At 45.2% G+C, this 24,788-nt stretch overlaps 1 protein-coding gene across 1 annotated transcript; it reads left to right on the top strand.

Moving 5' to 3' along the window:
- Positions 1-448: 448 nt before the first annotated feature.
- On the top strand, positions 449-8,177 carry T265_03880 (hypothetical protein; the record flags this gene model as incomplete). The annotated part of the gene is made up of 3 exons (XM_009168472.1): positions 449-586; positions 2,244-2,553; positions 7,105-8,177. The coding sequence occupies 3 exons, from the start codon at positions 449-451 to the stop codon at positions 8,175-8,177; spliced, it is 1,521 nt and encodes a 506-aa protein (XP_009166736.1).
- Between the last annotated feature and the right edge of the window lie 16,611 nt (positions 8,178-24,788).

Here is a 24,788-nt window from a genome sequence, read left to right as displayed (position 1 = left end):
AGTACGCTTGTTGATCCCGGGTGCTAGTACACGGTAATTTGTTCGAAAAAACACGTCTATATGAAAAAGAGAAACTTGGTCTTCATTGCATTGGTTTCCTGAGTCAGCTATCCAGGTTTGGGCATCCCTCCAACGGAGTATCCCTCTAAAGACCGTCCAGGTGACAATTCTGCTGTGAATTTTAAGGATACTGGTGACTATGAATAGACTTGTTACATATCAAACACAATATCCAAATCAGCAGTCCCAAGTCTACAGTGATTCGTGGTCAGCAAAGTCTAATGCGATACCGAATTCGGTAATCTCCTGGGCTCTATCTTTTATTTATTTTGATAACAGAATACCCGTTGTCATGATGTCATTTCCTATAGATCATCGTGATTCTTTCTCTCTTCAGTTCATAACTAGTAAAAAATCAATCACTCGATCAATCTGGTTTGCCATAAACATGGGCATGATAACCACGGTCAATTTGGAGCCTGGATTATGTTTCGGCCCGCTGCCCACTGACTGGATGATAGCTGATCCGGCATACCTGATTGCTCAAACTACAACCGACCAACTCCCTGAACTTCCCACAGTTATAGTGAGTAATTGTGAATGGTAATTATGAATGGCCTGTATTGATAAGCGAGCTTTTCTATGCAGAAACCATGTCTATTTAATCGCAAACAAATCTGACCGATCGGTCTTTAGATATTTGAAGATGGGAAATTCACTATCATTAGGTCAACACGATTTCTAAGCTAACTCCACTGGAAACATCCGTTTATGGCTTCAGGTCGGAGAAAAATATAGATCCGATTATCCAAATTTCGGCCAGGTATGTAGTGTAGTTTGCAGTCAGTGGACACCTTGTCATAGAACGTTAGTCTGTTACACTTGAATTGCTTAGTTGATTCACATGTAAACTACTTAGCTCTTCTCATAAATCTGAATGAAGGAATCAGAGCATAGGTACGGAACAAAACCATTCTGAATAGGCTTTCGACCGTAAAAAGTGCCATATTGTTAAGCGCACTTGCCGAACAGCCAGTGAAGATTGGAGGCCACGAATGGACATGTGAGTTATCCAAAAAAATTTTGCAGTTTGTTGCATTTTTATGTGAAATTTTATATGCGTAGAATAAAATCTGAAATGGTATCATCCGCTGCTGAGAACGTCGGTTTGATGCACCACTCCACAAGGTGGTGTGGTCTCACCTGAGAGATCATTCGGAAAAGTACCATCGCCGGCGTACTCTTCTATGAAATTTTACACTCCACGAGACACCCCCTTTCCTGACAGCGGTTGTGCTTGGTTCCTCTCTAAAAGAGAACTTCAAACAGCCACCATATTCTGAATGAATCCAAGAGATTTCCACTGAACGGTCCAAAGTTGAAGTGGTTAGTTTTACAAAACAATTGTGCTTTGTAAGACACTGTATTTCGTTATTGGAAAAAGTTGGAATTTAAATCGCACTTATATAAAATTTCTGTCTGAACCTGTTGTAACTAACTGCTGTTTCCACTTGGTGCCGTAGTTTTGGAAAAGGAGCCGTTCACAGGAAACACAACAGCTTTATTGCGAACAAGCGAGTGCAATGACAAGGGTCTTGCGGTATTTAGAGCACAGTTTTGACCTTGATCCAGACTGTCTGAACGTCGTGACATCGTCGGCCATTGTTGAATCGGTTGACTGCTTTCACCGTTCAATCTACTGTTTGCTTTTCTGGCCCGGATGCTTGGCGTCTTTCCTGTAGCGATTTTGGTGGGGTTTGAGAGTCTCAGGGGGTTTCGGGCATTCTGGGATTATTTTCAGGAATAGGTGCTTCCTGACAGAACTTTACATCATAAAATAGTGCGGATGAGTACAATTGAAGGCTAAAACGGTAATTAATTATTTTAGTTGAATGGGCCACTGTGAGGTGGGTTACTGCTGTGCTACAGGTTGCTTGGTTTTCTGACACAGCCCATATGCTTCAACATCCAAGCGTCCTTCCTTATCGTAGCTATAATTGAGTAGTCACACTGGTTTCGATTCCATCTCGGGAAGATTCAGTGACCACACGGGTGTATTCGCTTTGAATTTGAAGAACCAGTAAACAGACTCAAATTACCCATGAATGTCAACTTCTTTCGATGTCACGAGGGACTGGGGTTCCTGCAATCAGAATGTGCTCTCAATTGACCTTAGTTGTCCATCCTGATATTTGACGTAAACGTGCACAGTCAGATTTATTCCCTACATTTTTATCAAATAGGTCAATCCATTGCAACTTTCGGACCCTCATCGACTCATTGAATGGGTCTGCAATCTACGCAGTGCCCGATATCCTGGGGAGCAAAATGTGGAACTGATACGGGATCCAACTACAGGACATTCGTTCTACTACATTATACGACCTATTGATGCCGGTCAGGAAATGTTTGTCTGGTTCCGCCGAGCGGATATAAACCCACTGGCTGAGAGGGTGTTGAAACAACGGTTAGCAGTGGATGCCTGGTTGGGATTGGACGAGGCCAGTGATATGACCCAAGCAGCATGTGACCAGACGCCGGGTAGAGTTTCAGGTAAGTTACCATGGACTAAGAGGTCACGTCCGTTGGGCATTCTAGTTGTCTTTTAGTGGGTCTTCAAGTCGATATAAAATTAATTTTCCAAATGTTAAGCAATTGTAAGAACCAAATGAATGAATTGCGCTTGTGGAGGCTTACTGAACCAAAATTGAAGGTGAAACACGAGGGCTAGAAAAAGGAAGTCTTGCGAAGTAAAAATGTTATATCTGACTGCTGTTCTCGCTCCACTTCCTAGTAGTGGAAAAACTCACCGAATAGGAACACAACAGGTTTAGCGCGAATGAGCGAGTGCACGCGAGTGTCACACTTACAATGGACCTCAGGCCATTTTAGCTTTTACTTTCATCAATCCAGGCTGTTGCTGAGGTGATTGAATGTTTGATTGGCCAGGATGCTTGCCGGCTTTCCTATTGAGATTTTGGTGAAGTTGTAGGGTCTCAGTAGGTTTCCAGCTTTCTGGGTTGCTTTCAGAAATCTGACCTTCCTGATACCTCCCCATTGTGGCCGTTCGACGTGAGATTTTCGGCTCTGGTCAAGTTGAAAATGCTCCGCCAGTCTTCTGGCGCCACCGGAACGGCGTCTTGGTTACAGGTATGGATCTGTCTTGGACGGTTCATGTGAAGCGGTGGTTATTGGGGCTGATCTTGGGAGGTCAAAGGCTTCAAGCAGCAGGCTGAGATCCAGTAACTGTTCTTCCGCTTTTGGGATCGGGCACTCAGTCGGGCGTAACTGATTGACACATCGTTTCCATATTAATGACCCCACCTGGGCGCTGTAAATTACTTAACCGGTTCTTTTGAGGACGACTTCAACAGTCTATCTGTGGTGATCGAGGCGATGATAAGCAGGCGGTTTCCAGGCCTGAACGTCAGATTTCCCCTTTCTGTATTGAAAACATGTAAGTGTTGGCAGGATAGCGTCATGGGTAAGTCTCAACCGTCTGTTCATCGTAACCTATGCTGGAGAGCGGCCGTCTGGGGACTGTGGCTTACGAGTTGCTCTATAATTCAGCAGGCAAGTATCCATGACTTCTGCCATGGCCCCCTATCCTGCTGATTTTGTCAACGCGCGTTCAAAGGTGTCTACGAACCGTTCATCTTAACCGTTGGGTTGGGGATGGAATGGTGGGGAAGTCACATGTGTGATGCCATGTCTTCGAACGAATTCCACAAACTGGTGGTATATGAACTGAGTACAATTGTCGGACACAATGGTTTCCGGAATGCCCAGTGCTGAAAACGAATGCCACAGTTTAGTGGTGATTGTCATCATTGTTGTCCCAGACAGGCGACTGCCGGTTGGCTAACCTCTGGGCAGCTGGGCAACGGAAGAAACTCAGACATACCTGCTCTATGTCATCATTCATACCGGGCCAGTAAACATAGCTGCGAGCAAGGACTTAATGCAGCTTATCCCTGAATTTCCACTGTGAAACTGTGCTAGCCTCCGCTGGTGAAGTTCGGTGGGAATGGCAATTCGGCCAAAGACAAAGAAGACAGCCACTGACAACAGACAATGAATTCCGTCGTTGAAAAATTTTCCGGTGTTCCTCAGATGGACGAGTTGTTGGCCAGCCGGATTGGTGGTACTCCACTACCTTTCGTAGTATGCTGTCATTTTTGTGGCATGTCGGGCCGCGTCAAAAGTCACGGGTAGTTGTTTAAGGTTTATTTTCCGGTGTTCCTCAGATGGACGAGTTGTTGGCCAGCCGGATTGGTGGTACTCCACTACCTTTCGTAGTATGCTGTCATTTTTGTGGCATGTCGGACCGCGTCAAAAGTCACGGGTAGTTGGTTCAAGGTTTCCAACACTACAGCATGGACTTCCGGTTCAACAGCAACGGTTCGTGTCTCAACCAACAGCTTTGTCTCGTAGTGATTGGGTTTCTGAGGAAAGATACACAAATCCTATCTTTTCTAAGTCACTCCAAACCTCTGTGTACCTGGACGGTATCAGCTTCTTGCCTACTGCGAGATCACGCCAGGCTATCACCAATGGAGCTTAGAAACGTCAATCACTAAATCTTTTGGTCAGAGGATTTATTAGTCTGTATGGAAAAGCAGTAAAGATGGCATCCGCGTTTAGTTTGGCTATTAGTACAGCAACCGAGAGTTCGTAGATTCTGGTCCCGTGCAAGTGCACTCATTCTTTCGTCTACATTGTGTGATAAGGTTTCTATTGGACATGGCAGTATTCCTATTCACACCCAATGCACAACAGGAAAGATGATTCTTGGATTAAGGTCTCACTCGGTAACAACTGTTGGTACTACACCCAAGCTTTATTGTCATGATTTTGCCTTGTTGTACATCATTTGTTCACCACACAAAATTTCACCCGCGAATACTTGACCCACAAAATTCTACGAAGTATCAAGAATGACTCCTTGGCGGGTTTCTCCAAAAGTGTGTAATTTTGTCAAATTACAAATCACCCTTAGCACATAATACGGAACCGATGTAGCGAAAGTGGCCAATACTCATGAAGCCGTTTATAGGGGAGCGTATGAAAAGGTTGCATTAGAGATGTTAGTACCATGGGTGGGAACTTAGTGAGGTTTCGCGCAAAAAGTTCGCTTTGTTCCAACGACTCACTGTCCTTGGTGAAAGCGAAACTTGTTGCTGTCATAACATCCTTTGTATTGGAGATCCCTGGCACATTAGTACCGGACGGAACGCTAAACTGAGCAAATGATCTACAGTACGTTCTATCTACACTTTTTCGTTACACCCTGTTGCCGAAAGACGATCAGATCACTTGGATGACCCGAGTCTCAGCTGCTCAAGCCCGGCGGCCAGGGGAAAGGATCGCCTACATATCAACCCAGCGCGGGTTTCAGGAGCATGGGCCACAGACTTAGACTTTCAAAATCATACTCAGAACTGTCAACCGAGGTTTCCTCCACCCACACTGGTAGTGGTGAAGAAATTTCGAGGTGGTCTGAGCAGTTAGGTTATTAGAAAGTGCGCTACACCGTAACTCGTGTTCCACGACTGATACGGTTGTGTACTCAATCTCTACCAAATTTCAGAAGGGAAATGACATATTTTTAGAGGTGATACGAATCCAACTCTGGAGAGACTGCGGTTCAACATTTTCCGTAAGAGCCCAAGTGAACTTCTTTCGTTTCAGACTGTTGCCTATGCGTTCGGTCTCAGTTACCGAAGTACGTAACGAACCCCTGTCGTGTTTGCACCAGAGCTTCTCTGAATCGTAAGATAACGCGATTTCACTTCTGAGTTGGTGGTTTATAAGATGAGGCTGCTGATAATGGAGTTGCTCACTTCCACTGTGGTAACTGAGACCGAATGCATGTGCATGCATCTGAAACGAAAGAGGTTCACTAGTGCCCTCATGAAAATTGTTTAACCGCAGTCTCCTTAGGGTTGGATTCGTATCATCACTAAAAACATGCATCATTTCCCTTCGTTGGTATGTTTTCTCCGTATGAAAAGCACCCCATATATAACACTACACAGCAACAGACGTTTTCTTGGCCTTTTCTTCTACACTAGGCGTAAATGTGTGCAAAATTTGGCCTAAGCGAATGGACAAGGCCACTGCTTTTATTTATTTTTATAGTTTGTCATTGAATTTTGGTGAGAAATGTTCTTAGGCCCTACAAGTCATCTTTAGAATTCTTGGGATGTACGAGTAGTCTTGTTTACTTCAACAGCTTCGTTCAACGGTAAAGGTGAATAGTCAGGTGCTTATCCACAGACCTTCTGTCTTTTATCCGCTCAACGAAGTGCAAGTCATGAATCATGCTGTGATGACATAAATGATGTCTGATGGACGCCACTTTAGTGAACCATTTCTCCGTACTATAGTGGATTGTTTGTCATGTAAGGCAATAGCCACAAGGGGATTATGCTATCTGCAAAGTCCATACGGTCCTGCGTAGCATAATCACCTTGGCTCTGTTGAATCAAGTGTGACTTCGTTCAAAACGTTTTTGCTTCCGGAACCTTCAAATGTCTTCTTCAGACATCTTAGTACCGTATCTTTTGCCATCCTGTTTAAACTTTTTTTCCTGTATCAATGGTTCTTTCTGTGCAACCTTTTGTCGAGGCCCATTAGCACTAGTATTATTTTAGCAAAGATTGTACGAACTCAATATGTGTGCTCTGATCAGTATTCATTTCCGACGGAGTAGTAAACCGAAGTTAACCGGCTTTGATTTGAACCGGCATTAGAAATCCTCCGGACCGGGCTTGGGATTCCTACTTGATTCTTGGAAAGTTTCTACCAGGTAACCGCTTCGTGTTGGGGATTTTAGGAATAAAAAAAAACGAAGTATTGAGAAACCGTAATCCATCGTATTGCTCGGGTTAGGTAACCAGTCCTTCATAAATCCACAATATCATTAAGAGCAGGCTAGGTGACTGCGCAACAGCTAACAGGCATGACCGCGGGTCCGGTCCCACAACTTAATAAAGTTCCATCAATCGTGGCATTTGAAGCGACAAATAAGCACTGTCTCCGTAGTAATTACCTTCTGTATTCGCAAGTGTGACTCAACTAAATTCTTTCGTTCTTTTTTAGCCTCCATGCAGTGTGAACTATGCAACGCGGAGTTCCGGTTCATATATCCATACATTGCCCATTTTTTGTTCAAATGCGGGGGTCACAAGCTTATTCGCGAAATTCAAGTACATTTAGATGGTCAAACTTCCAGCCATCCTAACCTGCTACCACGTGATACTGTCTGCGGCCACCAGCCTGTCATTAAACCAAGCGATGGAAATTCACCCTCTTTGTCATGGAAACTGAAAACCCACTTGCGACTTCCAGAAACCATTAAAGATGTCGTACGGGTTCCGCCCGTCGACGTTCCGGGGCTTAGTTTGATTCAGAATTCATCATCATCTTGGTACCCACAGCCAAACCTGCCTCCAGAACACCAAGCGGGCCCCGTCGATGGAGAATCAGTGTCAGCAACAAACAGTCGGATGAAAAATAAAGCTTACGAAAAACCTCCGCGTCCCATACCCAAACCTAACAGTGTACGTTGTTTTGGAGAGCAGAAAACCCAAAGAAGATTGGAAGCCAACAAATTGCAAAAACAATTGTGTGGTCAGTATCAGAATTCACAGAGAAACCGAAAAGCGAGCTGCTACCCAGCATCATCCTATCCACATAAGGATAGCCCGTTCGCTTCAAGAACTCGGAACCCTCTGGTAGAGCAGCTGCTTCAGACGATCATCCATCGGTTGAACCAACCAGCCGCGGGTAAAACTGCACTGCCATTACCCTCCACTTCACTTAGGCTGGCACAGAATTGGTGTGCGCGGTGCTTTACAACATTTCGATTAACAAGCGACTTGGTTCAGCACATGCGCACTTGTCACAATAAGGAACAAACAGGAATGCGGATCAGAGCTCCGCCGCCGGAACGCTGTGCATCTGGTCAGCCGGTTGCAGAAGAAAATAGAAGAGAATCCATGTCCACAGTAGACACATACAACTCAAAAGCCACCCAACAAGAACAACCTCCCGAAGCACGGTCAAGGTTGGAAGTCGCTGATCTCACCCGAACCAGCCTTGTGTGTCACCTATGTGGTGAAACATTCCGCGAGAGACATCATTTGACTCGTCATATGACCTCACACACGTGATTTATTGCGCCCAAAATTATCTGTGATTTAGCATAGATACACCTTTGAAATCATGCTTACCATTTACGTTTATTAACTACGAGTTCACTCAACCGAGAGGGCGTAGTACAAAAATCGTGAAGTATGCAACTGTACCCGTAACATAGTCAAGAATACCCTTCCTGTTAATGAGAATCAGCTTGAGAAGTTGAGATGCAACATATAATTATAGAGAAATTTGTCCGTTCATAATGACCGAATTATCACATTGCTGAGGATTGCAAACAACTGGCAGTTACGAACACCACCTGCCTACAATCGATGTTCCAGAATATTCCTCAAAAATCCTCCTAGCCTGCATTTAAAAAGGATTAACTGCGAGGAATCTGCCCATATGTGTGTCCTCATATGTCTGAATAGTGCTCATTTTGGGATCAGAATGAATCCAAGTCAAACGTTTTTCAGAACACAACTGAAGTCGACCGTACGCACAGTGAGTGTAAATAAGAAAGCAAAAAGGCCCATTCCTTCGGAATGGAAAATGTAGTCCTCGTCTGGGAGTGATCCTTCTTCACCGGGAAACTCGGACATTCCCATAGAATGAGCGCATACCATATTTGATCTTTTTCAGTGCCTTTGTGGTCCACTCTTCCAAAACATCATTGTGAATGAAATTTCACTTTAGTTCCCACAGCATGTATTATGGAGATATGACCCTCTCTCAACAAAATCCGACAGGAACTCATCCTGCCTACGAAGACGGAACGGGTAACTCTGAGATGCTTAGTAAAACAACCCCTATTACTTATTATGGTCACAACAGTTTCAGTCTGTTCTTAAGTTACTTGTCATACTGGTGACAAGAACAAGACCTGATGTCTTCAAGTATATTTGTCTAAACTACAGAAGTATGTAGATCGGCCACATCGGGTTGATCTCATATCTAAACGGATGTCTTACGTCTAAGTTCGTCGTCAATGTGGATGGTTGATAACCCTCTATCGCCATATCAAAAATTTTGTGGCTCCTGTCAACATGATGACGCTATCTCTTTGTTCCACTCTCTCTTGTATACAGGAAAGCAAACATCGCCGTTTGTTATTGTTTTCTAAAACAATGTTTTTTGCCATCACTATCTTCAGCCAAGGTCTTTACTACCTGCGTCACTCCCGGGATGAGCATCTTTTGGCTTATCAGCTGGATGCTTTCCAAGCCTATCTTGACGTCAAATATGGCTCAAAATTAACTCTAACTTCTTTTACTGCACTCCAGTTTTACCAATTCTCACTTTTGGTTTGAGTCTTATTCCAAGGTATTTGGTGCACCACGACACAATGCGTTTATACAACGGCCAATGTGTTGCACACGGTGCACTTGCATTGTTGTACTGTCCGGCAGATTTTTGAGGACAGACTGTCGTTGCCGCTGCCCCAAACTGTCAGCCAATCAGGTACCTCTAATGAAAAAAGGATGCATGAATTCGTGACTCTATGCAGCTTATTGCATTGTGAAATTAGGCTTGCAATGGTTGTAATCCTACAAAGTCGTGTCTCGTCAGACCCATACAACACAGAGGGTACTGTTACTTACTGTTACCTCTGAACAAGTAAATCATAGTTATTTATTTTATCCGTTAGTGGACAAGTTCGCTTGTCAATGATTTAACTGAGTAGCCCAATATTAAAATATGCCAAGACGGACGCGTCGCTGCGGAAGCGTAAAATAACAACTGGACACTTATACACAGCTTATGTGACGGAATTGTGGACGGACATTTTATTATTGATTTGCGAAAATCCGATTTACGAATCTTTGCTTTCACCGTACCAAACTTCTTTACAGCTTACGCAAAAATTTATGACCGTTGACTGGCCTTTGTATACATGGGGCCATGTAAACCTATGGCGGATAGGTGGATAAAACTTCCGTGAAAGTAACCAGAGCAGAATGTCGGTAGCTCAGGTAGCGTAGATGGTCGTTGGCTTGTTCGCTGAGCTGGGCAATTTGGTTGCAAACGTTTCATCACCAATCGAGGTGACATCATCAGTGCGTAGTTGTGCGTAGCGGTGGGTTAGTGGTTGTGGCACAACCACTAACCCAAGCCAACGACCAGTAACCAGAGCGCCTAGTTCGTTTATTCTTCATCCCAAAACAAATGCAAGTTATATAAATTTGAGGAGTCATCAAAATGCAGCAATTATTGCCCCCACATCGCCTCTGTGTTTTTTATAATTGTTGAATTGGAGGCAAAACTCATCTCCGTTAGGCGTAATGTGATGCTCACAAGGTTGCTGAAAACCTCTGACAGCTTGAAAACCTCATAAATAAGAGACTCAGCTAGGTTCCCCGTGAGTCTCCAGTCAAAACCGAATTGGTATCCAAATGAATGTGGTTCGTTATATCCTTGTTACTTTCTTCAGAGATCAGCTGGGTTTAATCAAGATCGTTTTGATCTTTAGGTGGATAGTGAAGCTATAACCCAAGGAGCTGCTATTGAAATCGCACACATGTATGCATCATTTGGCATGTTAAACCGGCAAATAACATTAAGTACTGAAGGAATGTGTGGCAACACAAGTGTGTTGACTGAGGCAAGCGTAATGTCATCTGTCAAAACAGACTGGAATCTACAAGAGAGATATGGTGGTAAGACGTAATATATTACTCATAAGTTTCTGAAAGCTCTTCGATAACCCACGACCGGTTTCCACCTTCTTGAGGCTCATCAATTAGACGCGGCCTCCGAGTTTCCGTCGACCGTATTTTCTACTTGAACCCAAATCGGACAGATTTTAGCAAATACAGTTACTTGCATATAAGTTTAGTTTTAACGGGAGACTCACTTAGGACGCAGCTGGTGAAACCGGTCGTGCGCTGTCGAAGAGTTTTCAGCAACCTTATGGGTAATGTGTTATATCTATACAATGTATTGCGTTATCTCAAATATCGTGAGAACTGAAACATGAGGCGGCCTGATTCGGCACACTCAATTGCTTAGGTAACTTGTGAACGAGAGATTAAGCTTGGTTCCAGAAAAGTCCCCAGTCAAAACAAATTGATTCGCAAATGAGCGGGTCGGTCGAGATAATGTTATTAATTTTCGTATTATTGACCATGCTGTCAACTAGTTACGGCATCAGGAATTTTCATGCAGCATTGAAGGACATTCCGATCATATCAGGTTTCTGGATGGGTTTGGAATGACGATGACTTTATTGATAATTTAGAAGAAAAAAGACACCGAGCAAAGCTATCGAGCCCCAAATGAGCAGAGATCCCTGGAGTGTAAAAGTCAAATGCATTCTCCCAAACCACGTTAGAAAATACTGTTTGCTAGTGAGTCAACTGTTTATGGTTAAAGTCAGTATCAATTGCACCTCGTACCTTCAATCCCAAGGGTTTGTTCCAGCAGCTGGCTGGTAGCTTCTTAGAGTAGCCAGACACCAGCGTTAAGTCTACTTTGCTGCCTCCTCAAAACTGGGAAAACTGTTCAGACTTATTTCGTATATGTTTCCAGGAAAGCAGTTACGTGAGGCCAAGAAGCAGACTACTATGCGTCGGATGGATATAACGGTTGATAATGTACTTTGATGTACAGCGACGAAAAACCATGGAGATACACCAGGACATCTTATTACTAGAGCACAAAGACAGGTAGTGCGGTCAGAAAGAGTTTGCGGGGTACAAGCCTATAAACAAGCAGGTGTGTCCGTTATTTGTGGGCTTTTGACCTCCTCTGTAGGTAGCCGTAGATGTCCTCATGTTTCAACTTCATTAGCATCGCTGCTTGCCAAGTTGCGAAGAGAAAACCGTAACTTACAATGGTATGTAGTTTGATTGCTCTTACCCGGACTGCCTTGGGCTTCAAACTCGCCGATTCTCGTGAGATGAGCACTGCCAATTATTCCAAATAAGAATGAGAGAACTGTAGAGTGGCTCCTAAGCTTCTCAGCACACAGTAACTGTGGTGGTGGGACAAAATCTCAGAATTACCGAAAATGTCCACATCATTGTCAAAACAACAGAATGTAGTATCATCATTTTCAATCAGCTTCGCACTGAGGCGTTTGAGCAGTGTTGTTTGCCCTCTGATTGATGCCGCATCCGGCATCTGTATTCTAACTTTTTGCTGCTCCTTCATTAGAGCGTACCACTTTTGATGTTACTGAGGAGTGTCTGCTAAGGTAGAAGGTATGTCTTTACAATGGATAAACCCTAAAATTCCTGGCCGTGTGGTAAGCAACAGCAGCTGCGCGATCTGAAAAACCCGAAGAAGCTTGTTTGAGACAAACCCAGATAGACATGTTTAGCCTAGAATATATATAAACTAAAGATATGTACTTTAAGCTATGTCTACCCACGCTGTGTTGCTCTGCTAAAAACTCTAGACCAGGGAGGCGTGAGTAGAGAGAATGACAATAGGGGAGCGGAACCAAACATGGAAGTGCGGTAGATGGAAGACGAATTACCCTGCTTAACTATGCAAAGTGTACAGTACCTGATGTATTTCTGTCGTTGAAGAAAACACGGAAGAAAAGCACTTACAGATACCCACTTGTGCAGGTGAAAGAAACATGCGTAGATGTGCCTTGAGGCACAACATGAAATGATGGATTCACTTTTGAGTGCGTACCAACGCTAAGAAGGAGCGCCCTTAAGAGTATGCCGATACGCCACAGGAACTTAAGCTACCGGTAGATCAGCTCATCCGAAGGGGAAATTTGTGAAGTGACCTTACATCTGATGACAAATATGAGCTACCAGATGACGGCTTGTAATCAGTGACCCAGACCAGGAAAAACAGGGTCGATACTTCCGGTGTCCCTGTGGACGTTCTTCACAGGAGGGCAAGCAACCCTTTCCTTCATGCCGTTTGGCCTGGCCGGTGCGCTGCAGACAGCACACGATCTTGGGAAAGCAAAACACTGCACAGAAATGGTAAGTCGCTGCATGCAATTATTTCGGTTATCATGTGATTATTCAGAAGATGGGAAACGCGACTAATCTTTCATTAAAGCCACTTAGCAGCATTGATATGGAGGACAGGAAAGTCACCAAAGAACACCATTAAAGGAATTCCGGTCACAAAGGAATCTTCTTACACGCATGTTACTGAATTACGAAAGTATGTCTGGGTGTACCAAAATTAGAGACAACATTCGGCTTGTACTTCCTTTCCCCCAGTCAGACACTGCTCTTGTCTGTGCCTTCTGTTTACTGCGTCTACCTGATAAACTCGATAGGCATTTGTAACCCTCACAAACTTTCAACCCTTGGCATGTCCAACCACTTTAGCCGGCCATCTTTTGCGCGCGCTTTTTGACCATTTGCGTTCCTGCGTGCTGTGTACAAGTGCATGTCGCTAACTGAAATCGATCTGACGCCCTCTCTGGGATTTCTTTGTTGTTGCACTCTTTTGTGCAACAATTTGGACGGAAACCCCTCTAATTTGAGGTTTGTATCCCTTTGATCACGTATTTTACACATGAAGTACCGCATTTCATTGATATGTATCAAGAATCCACAATTTATGGCCTGTGATTTTGCACGTAACTCAATTGGGCTTTGCCAAATAGGTCAAAGTATTCTACACAGCTTTATTCATAAACTTGAAAATACCCCTGTTATATTGCGAAACCAGTGGATCCAAATCTCTTGTATCCTTGTGTTTAAATGGATTCATAATGTCCACTTCGAAAGTCCTAAAGCTTCTAATGAAATGTGCTGTACCAGCCAGATAGTTTACGCCGAAGGCTCTCCGTCTACCAAACTAATTTTTTCATTTCAGTTTTCGCATTTCCCAGCTTCCTGCTGTGTTTTAGGACCTGCACCCTCTTGGTGATCACGATTTCCCTCGCCATTTTGCTACCATATTTGTCAAAGGTACAATTCGAATATACATATTCGTGCCAGTACAACAAATTATTGCTATTTGCTGAGGAAAATTTTAAGCCGAAAGGCTGTGGTAACGGAGCATCGAACTTGTTTATGGACATCCTTCCGTAGATGGGACGGCAGTGTACGGGGGCCGTAAGGTATAGAGCATTTGGACGCGAAGGGAACTTCGTATTCAGTCCACGGGCAGAAGCCAAACGAATCTTATTCGTTTGTGAACAGTTCGGAATATTCCTCGATCACTGGCTGCGCTGACGGCACGTTACAACACAGAAGTGTTTGGGCATTCAGCTTGCCCATAGCAGTGCTAGGGTAACCTTCAAGCTTGACCGCGCCATACCTTGTCACCAGATTTCCCTGCACTAAGTCAATGATGGAATATGCGCTCCTGAGAAAATCTTCCCTGAATAGTGTTTGCTCTAGGTCTGGGCTGTTCAGGAACGCATGCTGCACGGGCTTGTTACCTAGGCGCTTTGGGTGCATTGACGATCCGTCACTTTTCAGTCTGTGCTCTCATGGCTAGCGTGCACGGTTTGCATTCAGCTTGGTTCCCTCTCCATCTCGGCGATACCCCTGCTCCTGTATCAATCAAGCACAACTACTTCTTCCGCCTATCTCGATAACGGTCTTCATGGTAGCCTGTACCACTGCGCTAATCGCAACCCATCCGGGAAATGAGGAGTAATTCAAGGCCTTATTATTTTCAAGCGGTCGGGTGGAATGACAGTGATTTCTCCAGTAGCCAGGTCGGCCACATTTGCAGTATCGGCTCGTTCGAGGGTGCCTCCGCGATTCTGCCCTGATGGCTGCAAGCTTTCCGCTAGCTAGTCTACTCTGCTCAACAGTTTCTCCACTAGTGAACCTTCCCTCTTCTCCTGCTACTGCAACGTGGCCAGTGGTGCCTCGAACAATCCCGGTGTCTGGTGGACCATGGAAAGTTAATTTTTCGCAACTTTCTCAATTCTTCAAATTCTAAAATCATTTGCACTGTGCGCTTAGCTCCCTTAAAGCTCCTGCAAGCCTGTAACTGAAAAATGAGATGGTTAGTTCTAGAAAAGCAGAGAAGTATCGGCCGTGTATCACACATGCATTTGCTGAATGAGTGTTTGTCTGGTGAGCATTTCTATGCTGCATTACGACGTTTAAGCTCACAACAGTATTGGGTTGACCAGGATATTAGCAGTCTGAAGCAAACAAACTAAATAAGCGACCACACTTTCAGTTTGTACAATACAAGACGTGGGAAATTAATATCCAGGTAATTTTGACGCGACGTGTAAAGCAGATAGCAACAGGGTTTAATGAAAACTCTTTTTTCATGGCCGCCCGTTCTTGATATCAAGGCTGCCTGAGTGAACCAAGTGTCTTCAGTTAACTCAATTCGTAGCCAATAAGTCAGGTCAAACAAATCGCTTGGTATGGATTTCAATTTTTTCATTCATCATGACTGGGAGTTCCAGAGGTAGAACTGTGGAATTATTAGGGATAAGAAACAAACTGCTACTGATCTCGCTAAAGAAATGTGTGATGAGTTTACTGAGAACACGGAAATATATTGTTGAATTGAGGTGCGTACACTGTGGACAAAACGGCTTGTTGGAATGCGTGCATGGCCCAAGAGCATTCAAGATCCGGTAAAAACTACTTGCTGGAAACAGTCATGCAATATCTATCCAACTTTGCTTCAATTTACCTGCAATTTAGTGCTCGCTCGAATATGGCCATTAAAAATCATGTTTCACCGGGAATAAAGCGAGAATTCACACACGTTCCGACATATTTGGCCATCACACACACCTTATAGTCTGCAGCTCGTTAAAGTAGAGTGTACGGCATGAATTCGGTGCCCTACGGTAGCCACCGCTACCTCAGGACCAGGCCTTGCCATCAAAAAGTTGTTGAGAGCTGTTATCGTACAGATTTGGATACTAGTGAAAAGAGAAAGGCCCCAGCTGCGGAATTGTTTATTAGAAAACACCAAACAAACAGTTACAGACTTGGTATGGCAAAGGCATAACTGAGCAGTTATCGAGTGCATGTGCAAAACTTGGCGACAGTGATGCACTCCTTCATCTTCGCCACGGCCATCGGGCGCCTCTTAGTAGTGATGGAAATAGGTGTGGTGAACGTCGTTGTAACTGCTTACGACACTATAGTGCTTGAAAATTATTAAATGGAACTGAGAACATTTCCATCAGCTGCAGATAGCGCGAATGCTTTCCTAACTTTTGGCCATTCTGGAGTGTGCAATAGCTTTCAGAACGTGTTCATGAGCGGTGCAAAAGCGATGTATATAATAAAAATTCTATGATTTCGTTCAGGTTTCCCATGGCAATTCAAGAACCAGTTGCACCTCCAACGAAGGAATCATATCATCCCTAGTGGAGAAAAATCCGCAGATGGAATGATTTGAAATGTTCTTGGCTAACCTTGTGCAAAATATATCCTAGATGGGCCGGAATTCAGTGGTAGCTGACCTGCTCCCGGCAGTTCATTAAGCAGAGTGCACAGTGAAATTATGCGCACAGATGAATATTTTCCTATGGTATCACCATCTGGTAAATCTTACCTGTGCACAGCACTTTATCTGCATTTAGGCCCAAGACTCACAGACAGTGGTGAATTCGTTGTTCTAACTGGGTCTCTGAGACGGAACATACACGGGATTAGCTCTTATGGAGAGGAACGGGCTGTTGGAAGAGATGTCGGCTGCATCTTCGACTTGTGTTACGTAACAAATCTTCAACGGCGTGTTAAAGCCGAGGTTTTTGTTTTGATCGACGGTCTTGGTTAGAGTGACGTACATCAGGGATCCGAATTCAAACTACGCAGTAAGTCACACTCATCCGTAATATTTATCCCAAAATTCACTGCGGTTACCCTTTATAGTAATCTCCAACTAGTTAATTTTTCCTGTACATGACTATATCGGTTTTGCCCGATGCCGTCGGCGAATTCATACTCCTGCCCGGAATTCCAGTGAGATCTCCCTGTAAGTTATTTTCTGTTACCTCTGCCTTTTGAAACTGTTGCAGATAGTGTTTTGATGAGGACGATCTTTTATTAAAGTAAAAGAGTTGTGTGTTGGAGCTTTCAAGCAGTCGGTCACTGTTGTCGATGAGACCCATAAAATTAGGTCAAAGCGAGCTGACCAACGCCATCCGAGCGGATTATCTTAACCGCTTTGATCCAAAAGAACAGCCGTCCGAATTTTACGATTATGGACGATGTTTGGTATTCGATTTACCGTACTTCTGGCTAGCAATCGTTATCGTCAGCTATCACCCAGCGGTTTCCCCGTCAATCGGCAGGTTTACGTGGGACTGAGAACGTAGTCATGTTGTTCGTGACCAAAGGTGAACGAAGACAATATCAGGTACTTTATTGTTGAGAAATATGGTTCCATAACAATGTTGGTCCAGCATGCACGAAACTATGCCTAAGAATTCACCTGGTTCACCGTGTGGTCTGTAGTGAAACCGCTTCAAGATGACTCCTTAAGGGTCTATATATCAGTTATGAATTTTGGCATTTAGCGGGCCAGTAGCCAGTTCGCTGGGTCTCTCGTGCAACACGTTACTGAATAGTTAACAGCAGTAACTGACAAGCTTTTGTGGCTAAAGTGGGCAGGCCAACAGGCATTAACGTCTCCGGAATCGCCATAATGCTTTCAGGGTACGAATGGTATCCGTAGTCCGTGATGATGATACAGGTAGAAAGAACGGACATCATGGAAATGAAACCTCGCTTCTTTCGTGTTTTCAGCCATCTTGCCTAGGAAGGATGCTACTCATGGTTATCAAAGTTTTTGGTGGTAAGACGCCTACTTCTAACATTGTCTCTTTCAAATATTTGGCGCTTGCGAACGACATGAGGCAAACGTCGCATCAAACGCTGCTTCTAAAATGGAGTGATCGCCACCACCGACACTTGTGGCGTATTTCATGAAAAGCGTATGATCACAACCATTACCCGCATAACAGTTATTTTGTTCACCGATTGCATTTCTGCGGTTTTAAGGGGTGATTAAAAGCCACGTCTAACCCGCCACTCAAATGTGACTCCAGCATGCACAAAGTGACTCATCATAGGCAAGTGATGAAGACCGCCCAATCTTTGGCCGCCCGTGTGAACTGTCGGTTCTCGTAAGGCCACGGTAAAGCTTAACTCAGAAGAACACATGACCGGTAACATTCCATATATATATATATATTGAACTTTATTCAACAGCATCTAAAAATATAGCGTGCAAACGGTTAGAAATCGTCTTCATCAATGGCCGAGACCTTTTGATGACAGTCCTTGTGTTTCACCCAAGTTAATCACTCATCATCTTGCTGCACAGCGCGATGCTGATGGCATTCGGTTAAGACTCATTTTTTCAGGCAAAACACCAGCGCTGTTGACTTTAATTGTTTTTTTTACTATGGTGCTGGAGGCGCCACCAGGCCACGCGTCTACTTGCTTCCATCTACTATGTTGTTTTGCACTGATGACTAGCAACCCTTGATGACCAACAAAGTCACACTAAATATGAGTATCTAGACGCCTGGCTTCCGCCAACACATCGCATCGGGTTAAGTGTCACAAAGAATGCTGATAATTTTGAGCTAATTCAGGGAATACTGCAGCAAGGTGGTCTGCCAAAAAAAACTTATTAAGGAGGCAGTCGATGTGCAAAAAACAATCACACAAGTATGTCCAAACCTCACGTAAGAATGGTCTTGGCTCAGAAAAACTTTCAGACCTTTCAAAAGCACACAAGATTTGGTGACACTATGGATTGCAACATCTCACTACCGTATTGAGTAAAACCGCTGCTGTTGGAACTCATCCACCTTTCCCCCACAGATGTCCAAGAGTTACGAATGGAACTCCAATAGTGCACCATATTGCTACAGAACCCAGGAGCTTACGTGCGTAGAAGCTGTAGACGCCAAGCCTAGGTTATACTAGATGCACGCCCATAAAGACGCTGTCGCTTGATTTATGTGCTTTGAAAATGTAGATAGGCCTACTGACCGCGTTGCACGCAAAATATATCGTCTCTAGGTGCAAAAATTGAGCTGCGTTTTGCCAAATGTCTAGCAGGTCTCATTGACACAAGCATTTGATCTTAAACGCAAGGCATGAAATCGTAACACGACACGAATGGACGAGACCAGGGCATCTTAGAGGATCCGTTCATGATAATAATAATAATGTTTATTCCCAACTTATGAGTGGCATACCGTTTGCCATGATAATTGTTTTACGGTCAGAATAGAGCGTGATGGGGGATTTGTGGGGGGTGCGGATTGCAAAAAAAGAGGACGCTGTCATAAACAGTGGGGAACATCCGATGATATAGTAATAATAGGTTTCTTTTCCAACTTGTTGGGAACAATGGGCATGAGGTCCAACTAGTTCGAAGACGGCCAGGTGGCATGAATAAAACTGAAAAACTGCTGGCCATGAGTGACCTTGGGTGGTTAGGTAAATGGCCGGGGTCATACCGAGCAAAAGTGCAGATGGAGATGGGGTAATTCAAATTGGGAGCACATGGCAAGTTTTGTTTAAAAAATGTGGTTTAATCTGAAAGTAAGCGGATTCACTGGTTGTAATGTTGTAGGGAAGTCAGGTGCAGGGAATAGGTTGGATGGGGCAAGTTGCTAATACATAGGGCAACCCGAACTCCTTAAACAGATTTGAACTTGTGCAGGAGGCAAGCCGACATTGCAACAGAAAAGCCAGGCTAGCCAAATTTGAGCGAAAATTCACTGGGTACGAGAGATCTCGTTCCAGAGACGGGGCCGGATGAAACTGCTCGAAGTTGTAACTACAGGCTTGAGTGGGCGAGGGGTTGCGGTCGAGATTCTGAAGAAAATAGTTGCGGGAGTGCCATCTCACTGGGTATGACAGTGCCATGCCATCATCGCACTGACGTGCTTCGGTTTATGGACAGCCCCGTAACGGTCGTCGGGGGTCGGAGAAGGGATACGCAGTTCCGTGGCAGCTGGTTCTGGGTGAGGCGAGATTGACACAGAAAATCATGCAGATACAGGCTCACGGATAATTTCCCTTTTGTTGGAAGGCCGTGTGAGTGTAGACCGGACACGAGCAAGTTTGAATGAATAACAGCTCTTAGGGGCGTTTGAGCAACTGCAGTCGAGGCTTAAAGCTTGGGAAAAGGGGTGACGAGAAAGAAATAGAATGCAAGCAGTATCGCGTGGTGGGCGTTAGGAGGCATAAGATACAACGGCGTCAATAGAAAAAGGGGATGACAGCAAGCTAAATGGGTGAATACGTTTGCTAATCTGGAAGCCAAGTACTATTTGGGCCAGAGTAGGTGCCTAGTTTTGGGAACGTGAAAACTTTGTCGTCGACTTAGCTAGCAGGGAGACTAGCTGTTGGGCAGGTTGAAAACGGACGGTATTTTTGCTCCACAAAGCGTCATGACATCGGGTCCTTGTTGTGCAAAGAGAGGGTTAATGTGAACAGTGACAGTAGACAAGTAAAAAGCGGACAAGCAACAGTTTCCCAGATAACTGATAAGAATCGTAGCTTAACTGAGGTCTTCTACGTCAACCTAACGGGAACGTAAGATTAAAGGTCACCAGTCGCCGATGCAATGCTGTCAACCGGATGAGATTAGTAAAGACTGGTGAGGCCACAGCTATCAATGGGACCACAGGAACAAATCGGAAATACCCAGAGTGTGTGGTCCATGGATGAACGATAACGCAGTGTGAGCTACTCAACCGAGCAGGGTCGTACAGCAATGTCATGTGCGCGTGTGCCTAATTGGCTGTGTGGCGTATGATACATTATCAGGTGTGAGAAACCAACTTTTTTGGTTTGTTGATTAGAGCTAGGCAAGACGAAGCACAAACCATTAAGCAGAGCGGATGAACTTGGTACCTGGAGAAGAAGCCCGACCAGTAATAGAGCACACTCGGATAAAGCGGGTAATTTTCCACAAGCACGTCAGTGAGTTAGCAGGGTAAAGTAGAGAGTGGTTTCATTTTTGAATTACTGTTTCATTTATTTCTTTCGTCCAGTAACCTCAATTTAGTCAAACTCGGAGGTGATTTGAAACCTATTGTCGATTCCGCCTGCGAATCAACGGTGACCAGTGGTAACTTTCCTTGTTTTCTGACTACTCATGTGTAACGTGACTCGCATCTGTTTATTATGACACCGTTTCGTTTCTTTGCTCGTTTTCCCCCTGTTTCGTCCCGGCTTAGGGTCTGCTTATGCCTCAGTAACTGATGTCAATACTTAATTTGCCCGTCCGTCATTGCTTGCAAGTTCGTCTGGATTACACCTATTCGCGAGCGTCCACTCCGACCGAAAAGCGCGCCGACCGGGTATCGAACCCAGAGTCTGCGGACAGCAGGCGAACGCGTCACCGACTACACCAACTGGACGTCCAGCATAGCTGTTTATTTTGTATTACCTATGTATCGCACCTGGCAGATAGCCCTTGCTGAGCTTTGTTTTAAATGGACGAAACCGCGCAATCTGACCTATCACGCGACACGAGCGGCTGCGTCGACGCCGACCGAAAGACAGTCCTTCAAATCCCGAACGTACTGACTCCTGCGCCGTTACCGCAAACTCACAATGTCAGACTGCCCCGATATGTATGTTTGCACATCGTTTGGTACTTACTTCTTGTTGCCTCTACAGAAATCCGTGCTGTGACAGTGACTGATTCCCGCTCCTACAGATTGCGTCATCGTTGACTGTACGTTTTCTTAATTCATGATGCTTACTAATTCGTTTTTCTGTAGAACCAGTTCCTGTCAGTCTTCGATATATCATCTACTGCCCCACGTCTGACTGCTCCTATTGACTACTGGCTACGAACTGCGTATAATCTAATAGTCACAATCGTCCTATCCGATCCTTAGCCGTCCGGATCTTACACCTATTCGTAAAGGAGATCAGGGGTAGATGGGTATTAAGTAAAGCGGATGCCGCTTCACACAAAAAGAATTTGTTCACAAACTGCGAAGACGCATGTTGGCATGTGATATTTCGAAGACAGTGGGGGATACGCGAATGTAGTATACTATAAAGAAGCAATGGCGTAGGTTTCACGCGTTGCAGGATACACCAAGGGGTTTCTGGATTTATGGAATTTACTGCGTGTATATTACTTTAGTCTTGGCCTAGACTCTGATACAAAAGCATTTTGATACAAATACCATGTTGGGGAGCTAGATTTGGCTTTAACCTTCCTAGCCATAGTGGCTAATGGCCTAAAATTATGCAGCTGGAGCGACAGATGAGACGGCTGAAGTGTGTGAACAGCTTTCAGGTGAACAAACCTTGAGCGTTCTCAAGTGATTACGAATGTAACGAGATGCGAATTGAGAAATAAATCACTGAATTTTCAGGGAGGTCAAACTAAAAGTCCACCGAGATGGTTTGATCAGAGGCGAGGGTTAAGTGGCTTAGAACGAACTAGTTCCAGGAACGGCTTAGTATGGGAGAGAGTTTCTTTGTGCTTGAAGAAGGCTCAGTCCAGGGTATGAGAGAATAATTTTAAATGTGAATTCAGACTAGGTATCGCCGTGCCACGCTAGCATCGTGCTGCCCCGTAACGAAATCCATTGCTACGGAGATACGACAGGGGATGTGTAATTCTTTATGGAGCAAGATTGTTGGTCGGCCAGAGGATCTGCACGGGCAGGGGGAGCCCGTGTAGCATCAGGGGTAGTTGATGCTTATTTGGAGGTCCAAAAGTTGTGCAGCGGTAACCGTGTAGGGTGGATTACGACTAGCCACGCGGTTGGAGCAGGTACTACCAATCTTAGTAGCCCAACAGTTTTTCAGGCGAGACGTCTTCCAAATTCATAGGAAACAGGCCCCCAACGACCAACTCGTTTTTATTTTGCGTGAACAAACACTACGTAAATGTTGCTCACATATGCTATATATAACAGAGAAAACACGCGAAGAAGCCAATTCTCAAAAAAATTTTGCAACGCCTCCATGGAGACATTAGTACGAGACAATGCATCTGGAGAGCAGGATGACTGGTGGAGTTCCGAGTGTGCGTTGTAGGTATGGTATGATCAGAAACCTCATCGTGCCACATGCTTGCATTTGTACTGCTATTGAGAGTGGCGAAGAATATCTGTCTTCAAGTCAGATGCATTATGGACTTGGATACTATCTTTGTATATGGTTCCCGACCTAGCTTGATTTTATAGGTTCCCGACCTAGCATCAGGCGCCGGAATGTGAATGGTGCCCCGGACAAACCAAACGGCATTCGTCTAAATTGATATTGGGTGTCCCCAACAGTAAACGCAGTTTTCTCCCGGTCCTCCTCCTTGATAGGTGGTTGCCAATACCCGGAACGCAAGTCGAACACAGTAAAGTATCGGGAGTGCTGGAGGGAATCGAAAATCTCTGCAACCGAAGGCACAGCCACAACCCGATGTACGGTCAGTTCATTCAAGCGCCGAAAATCCACGCAAAACCTGTAATTTTCGTTCGTCTTCCTTACAAGCACAACTGGGGAATTGTACGCACTATTGGCTTCTTCGATTATACCATTCTTCAACATCTCCTGAATCTGTCTATGGACCTCCTCCCGTGGATGGAGCGGCAACGGACGGGGGCCATAAGTTTGAAAGCGTTGTGATGACAGAGGAATTTCGTGTTCAATCCACGGAAAGAAGCCAAACGGATCCTCATCGCCCGTGAACAGTTCGGAATGTTCCTCGACCACGGCCCGTATTGACGATATATTACAAGACGGAAGTTTTCGGACACACGGCCCCCTCACGACAGTGCCTGGATAACCTTCAGGCTTGAATGCGCCATACTTCGTCACCAGCCTTCCCTGCCTTAAGTTTGTACCCTTGAGAAAATCAGCTCCCAATATTGTCTGCTCTACGTCTGGGCTGATCAGGAACGCGTGCTGCACAGACTCGTCGCCTAGGCGTATCGAGTGCGTTAACAATCCGTCAATCTTTAATCGATATCCCACACGGCTAGCGCGCACGATCTGCGTTCAGCTTGGTTCCATCTTTGCGTCAGCGATACGCCTGCTACTGTATCAATCAAGCATAACTCCTTTTCCCGTCGACCTCGACAATAGCTTGTACGGTAGCTTGTGTCAATGCGCTAATCGCGACCCACCCAGGAAAGGAGGAGTATTCTAAAGCTTTATTGTTTACAAGTGATCGGTTGCGGGGAGACTGATTCTTCCAGTGGCCAGGCTTGCCACACGAATAGCACCGGCTGGTTCGAGCATGCCTCCGCGATTCCGTCTTCACGGCTGCCAGCTGTTCGGTGAGTTGGTCCTCCACTGATGAACCATCCCTCTTCTCCTGCGACTGCAACGTGGCCAGTGGTGCCTCGGGCAGCTCCCGGGCCAGACGCACCAGCTCCTCCACACTCGGCTGGCCAGTTGCTCGTGCCCACAGCAAGTGGGTACCAAGCGCCGGCTGCGCACCTTCGACGAACTGATCCGACAGCAACTGGTGTCGCGACACTCCGTCCAGCGTCGGCAAAGCGCGATCCAACAACTGCTGCAGGCCGGCGAAGAACACAGTCGGGTCCGATCCGGGTGCCATCCTGGCCGTCTTGAACCGCCTCATAGCCTCCTGGCGGTCGGCCGGCATGCCGAACTCCGCTTCAAGGACTCTCTTCGCGGTGGCCTAGTCTATCTTCTGAGGGCCTCTTCTGGCCGCATCCAGGGCCGCCCTCGCCCGGCCCCTAAGGATGGTCTTCAGCG

The sequence above is a fragment of the Opisthorchis viverrini genome (genome assembly GCF_000715545.1).
Source record: "Opisthorchis viverrini unplaced genomic scaffold opera_v5_59, whole genome shotgun sequence".
In the NCBI taxonomy this organism is placed as follows: Eukaryota; Metazoa; Platyhelminthes; class Trematoda; order Opisthorchiida; family Opisthorchiidae; genus Opisthorchis; species Opisthorchis viverrini.
This window is presented reverse-complemented; position numbering and strand designations above follow the sequence as displayed.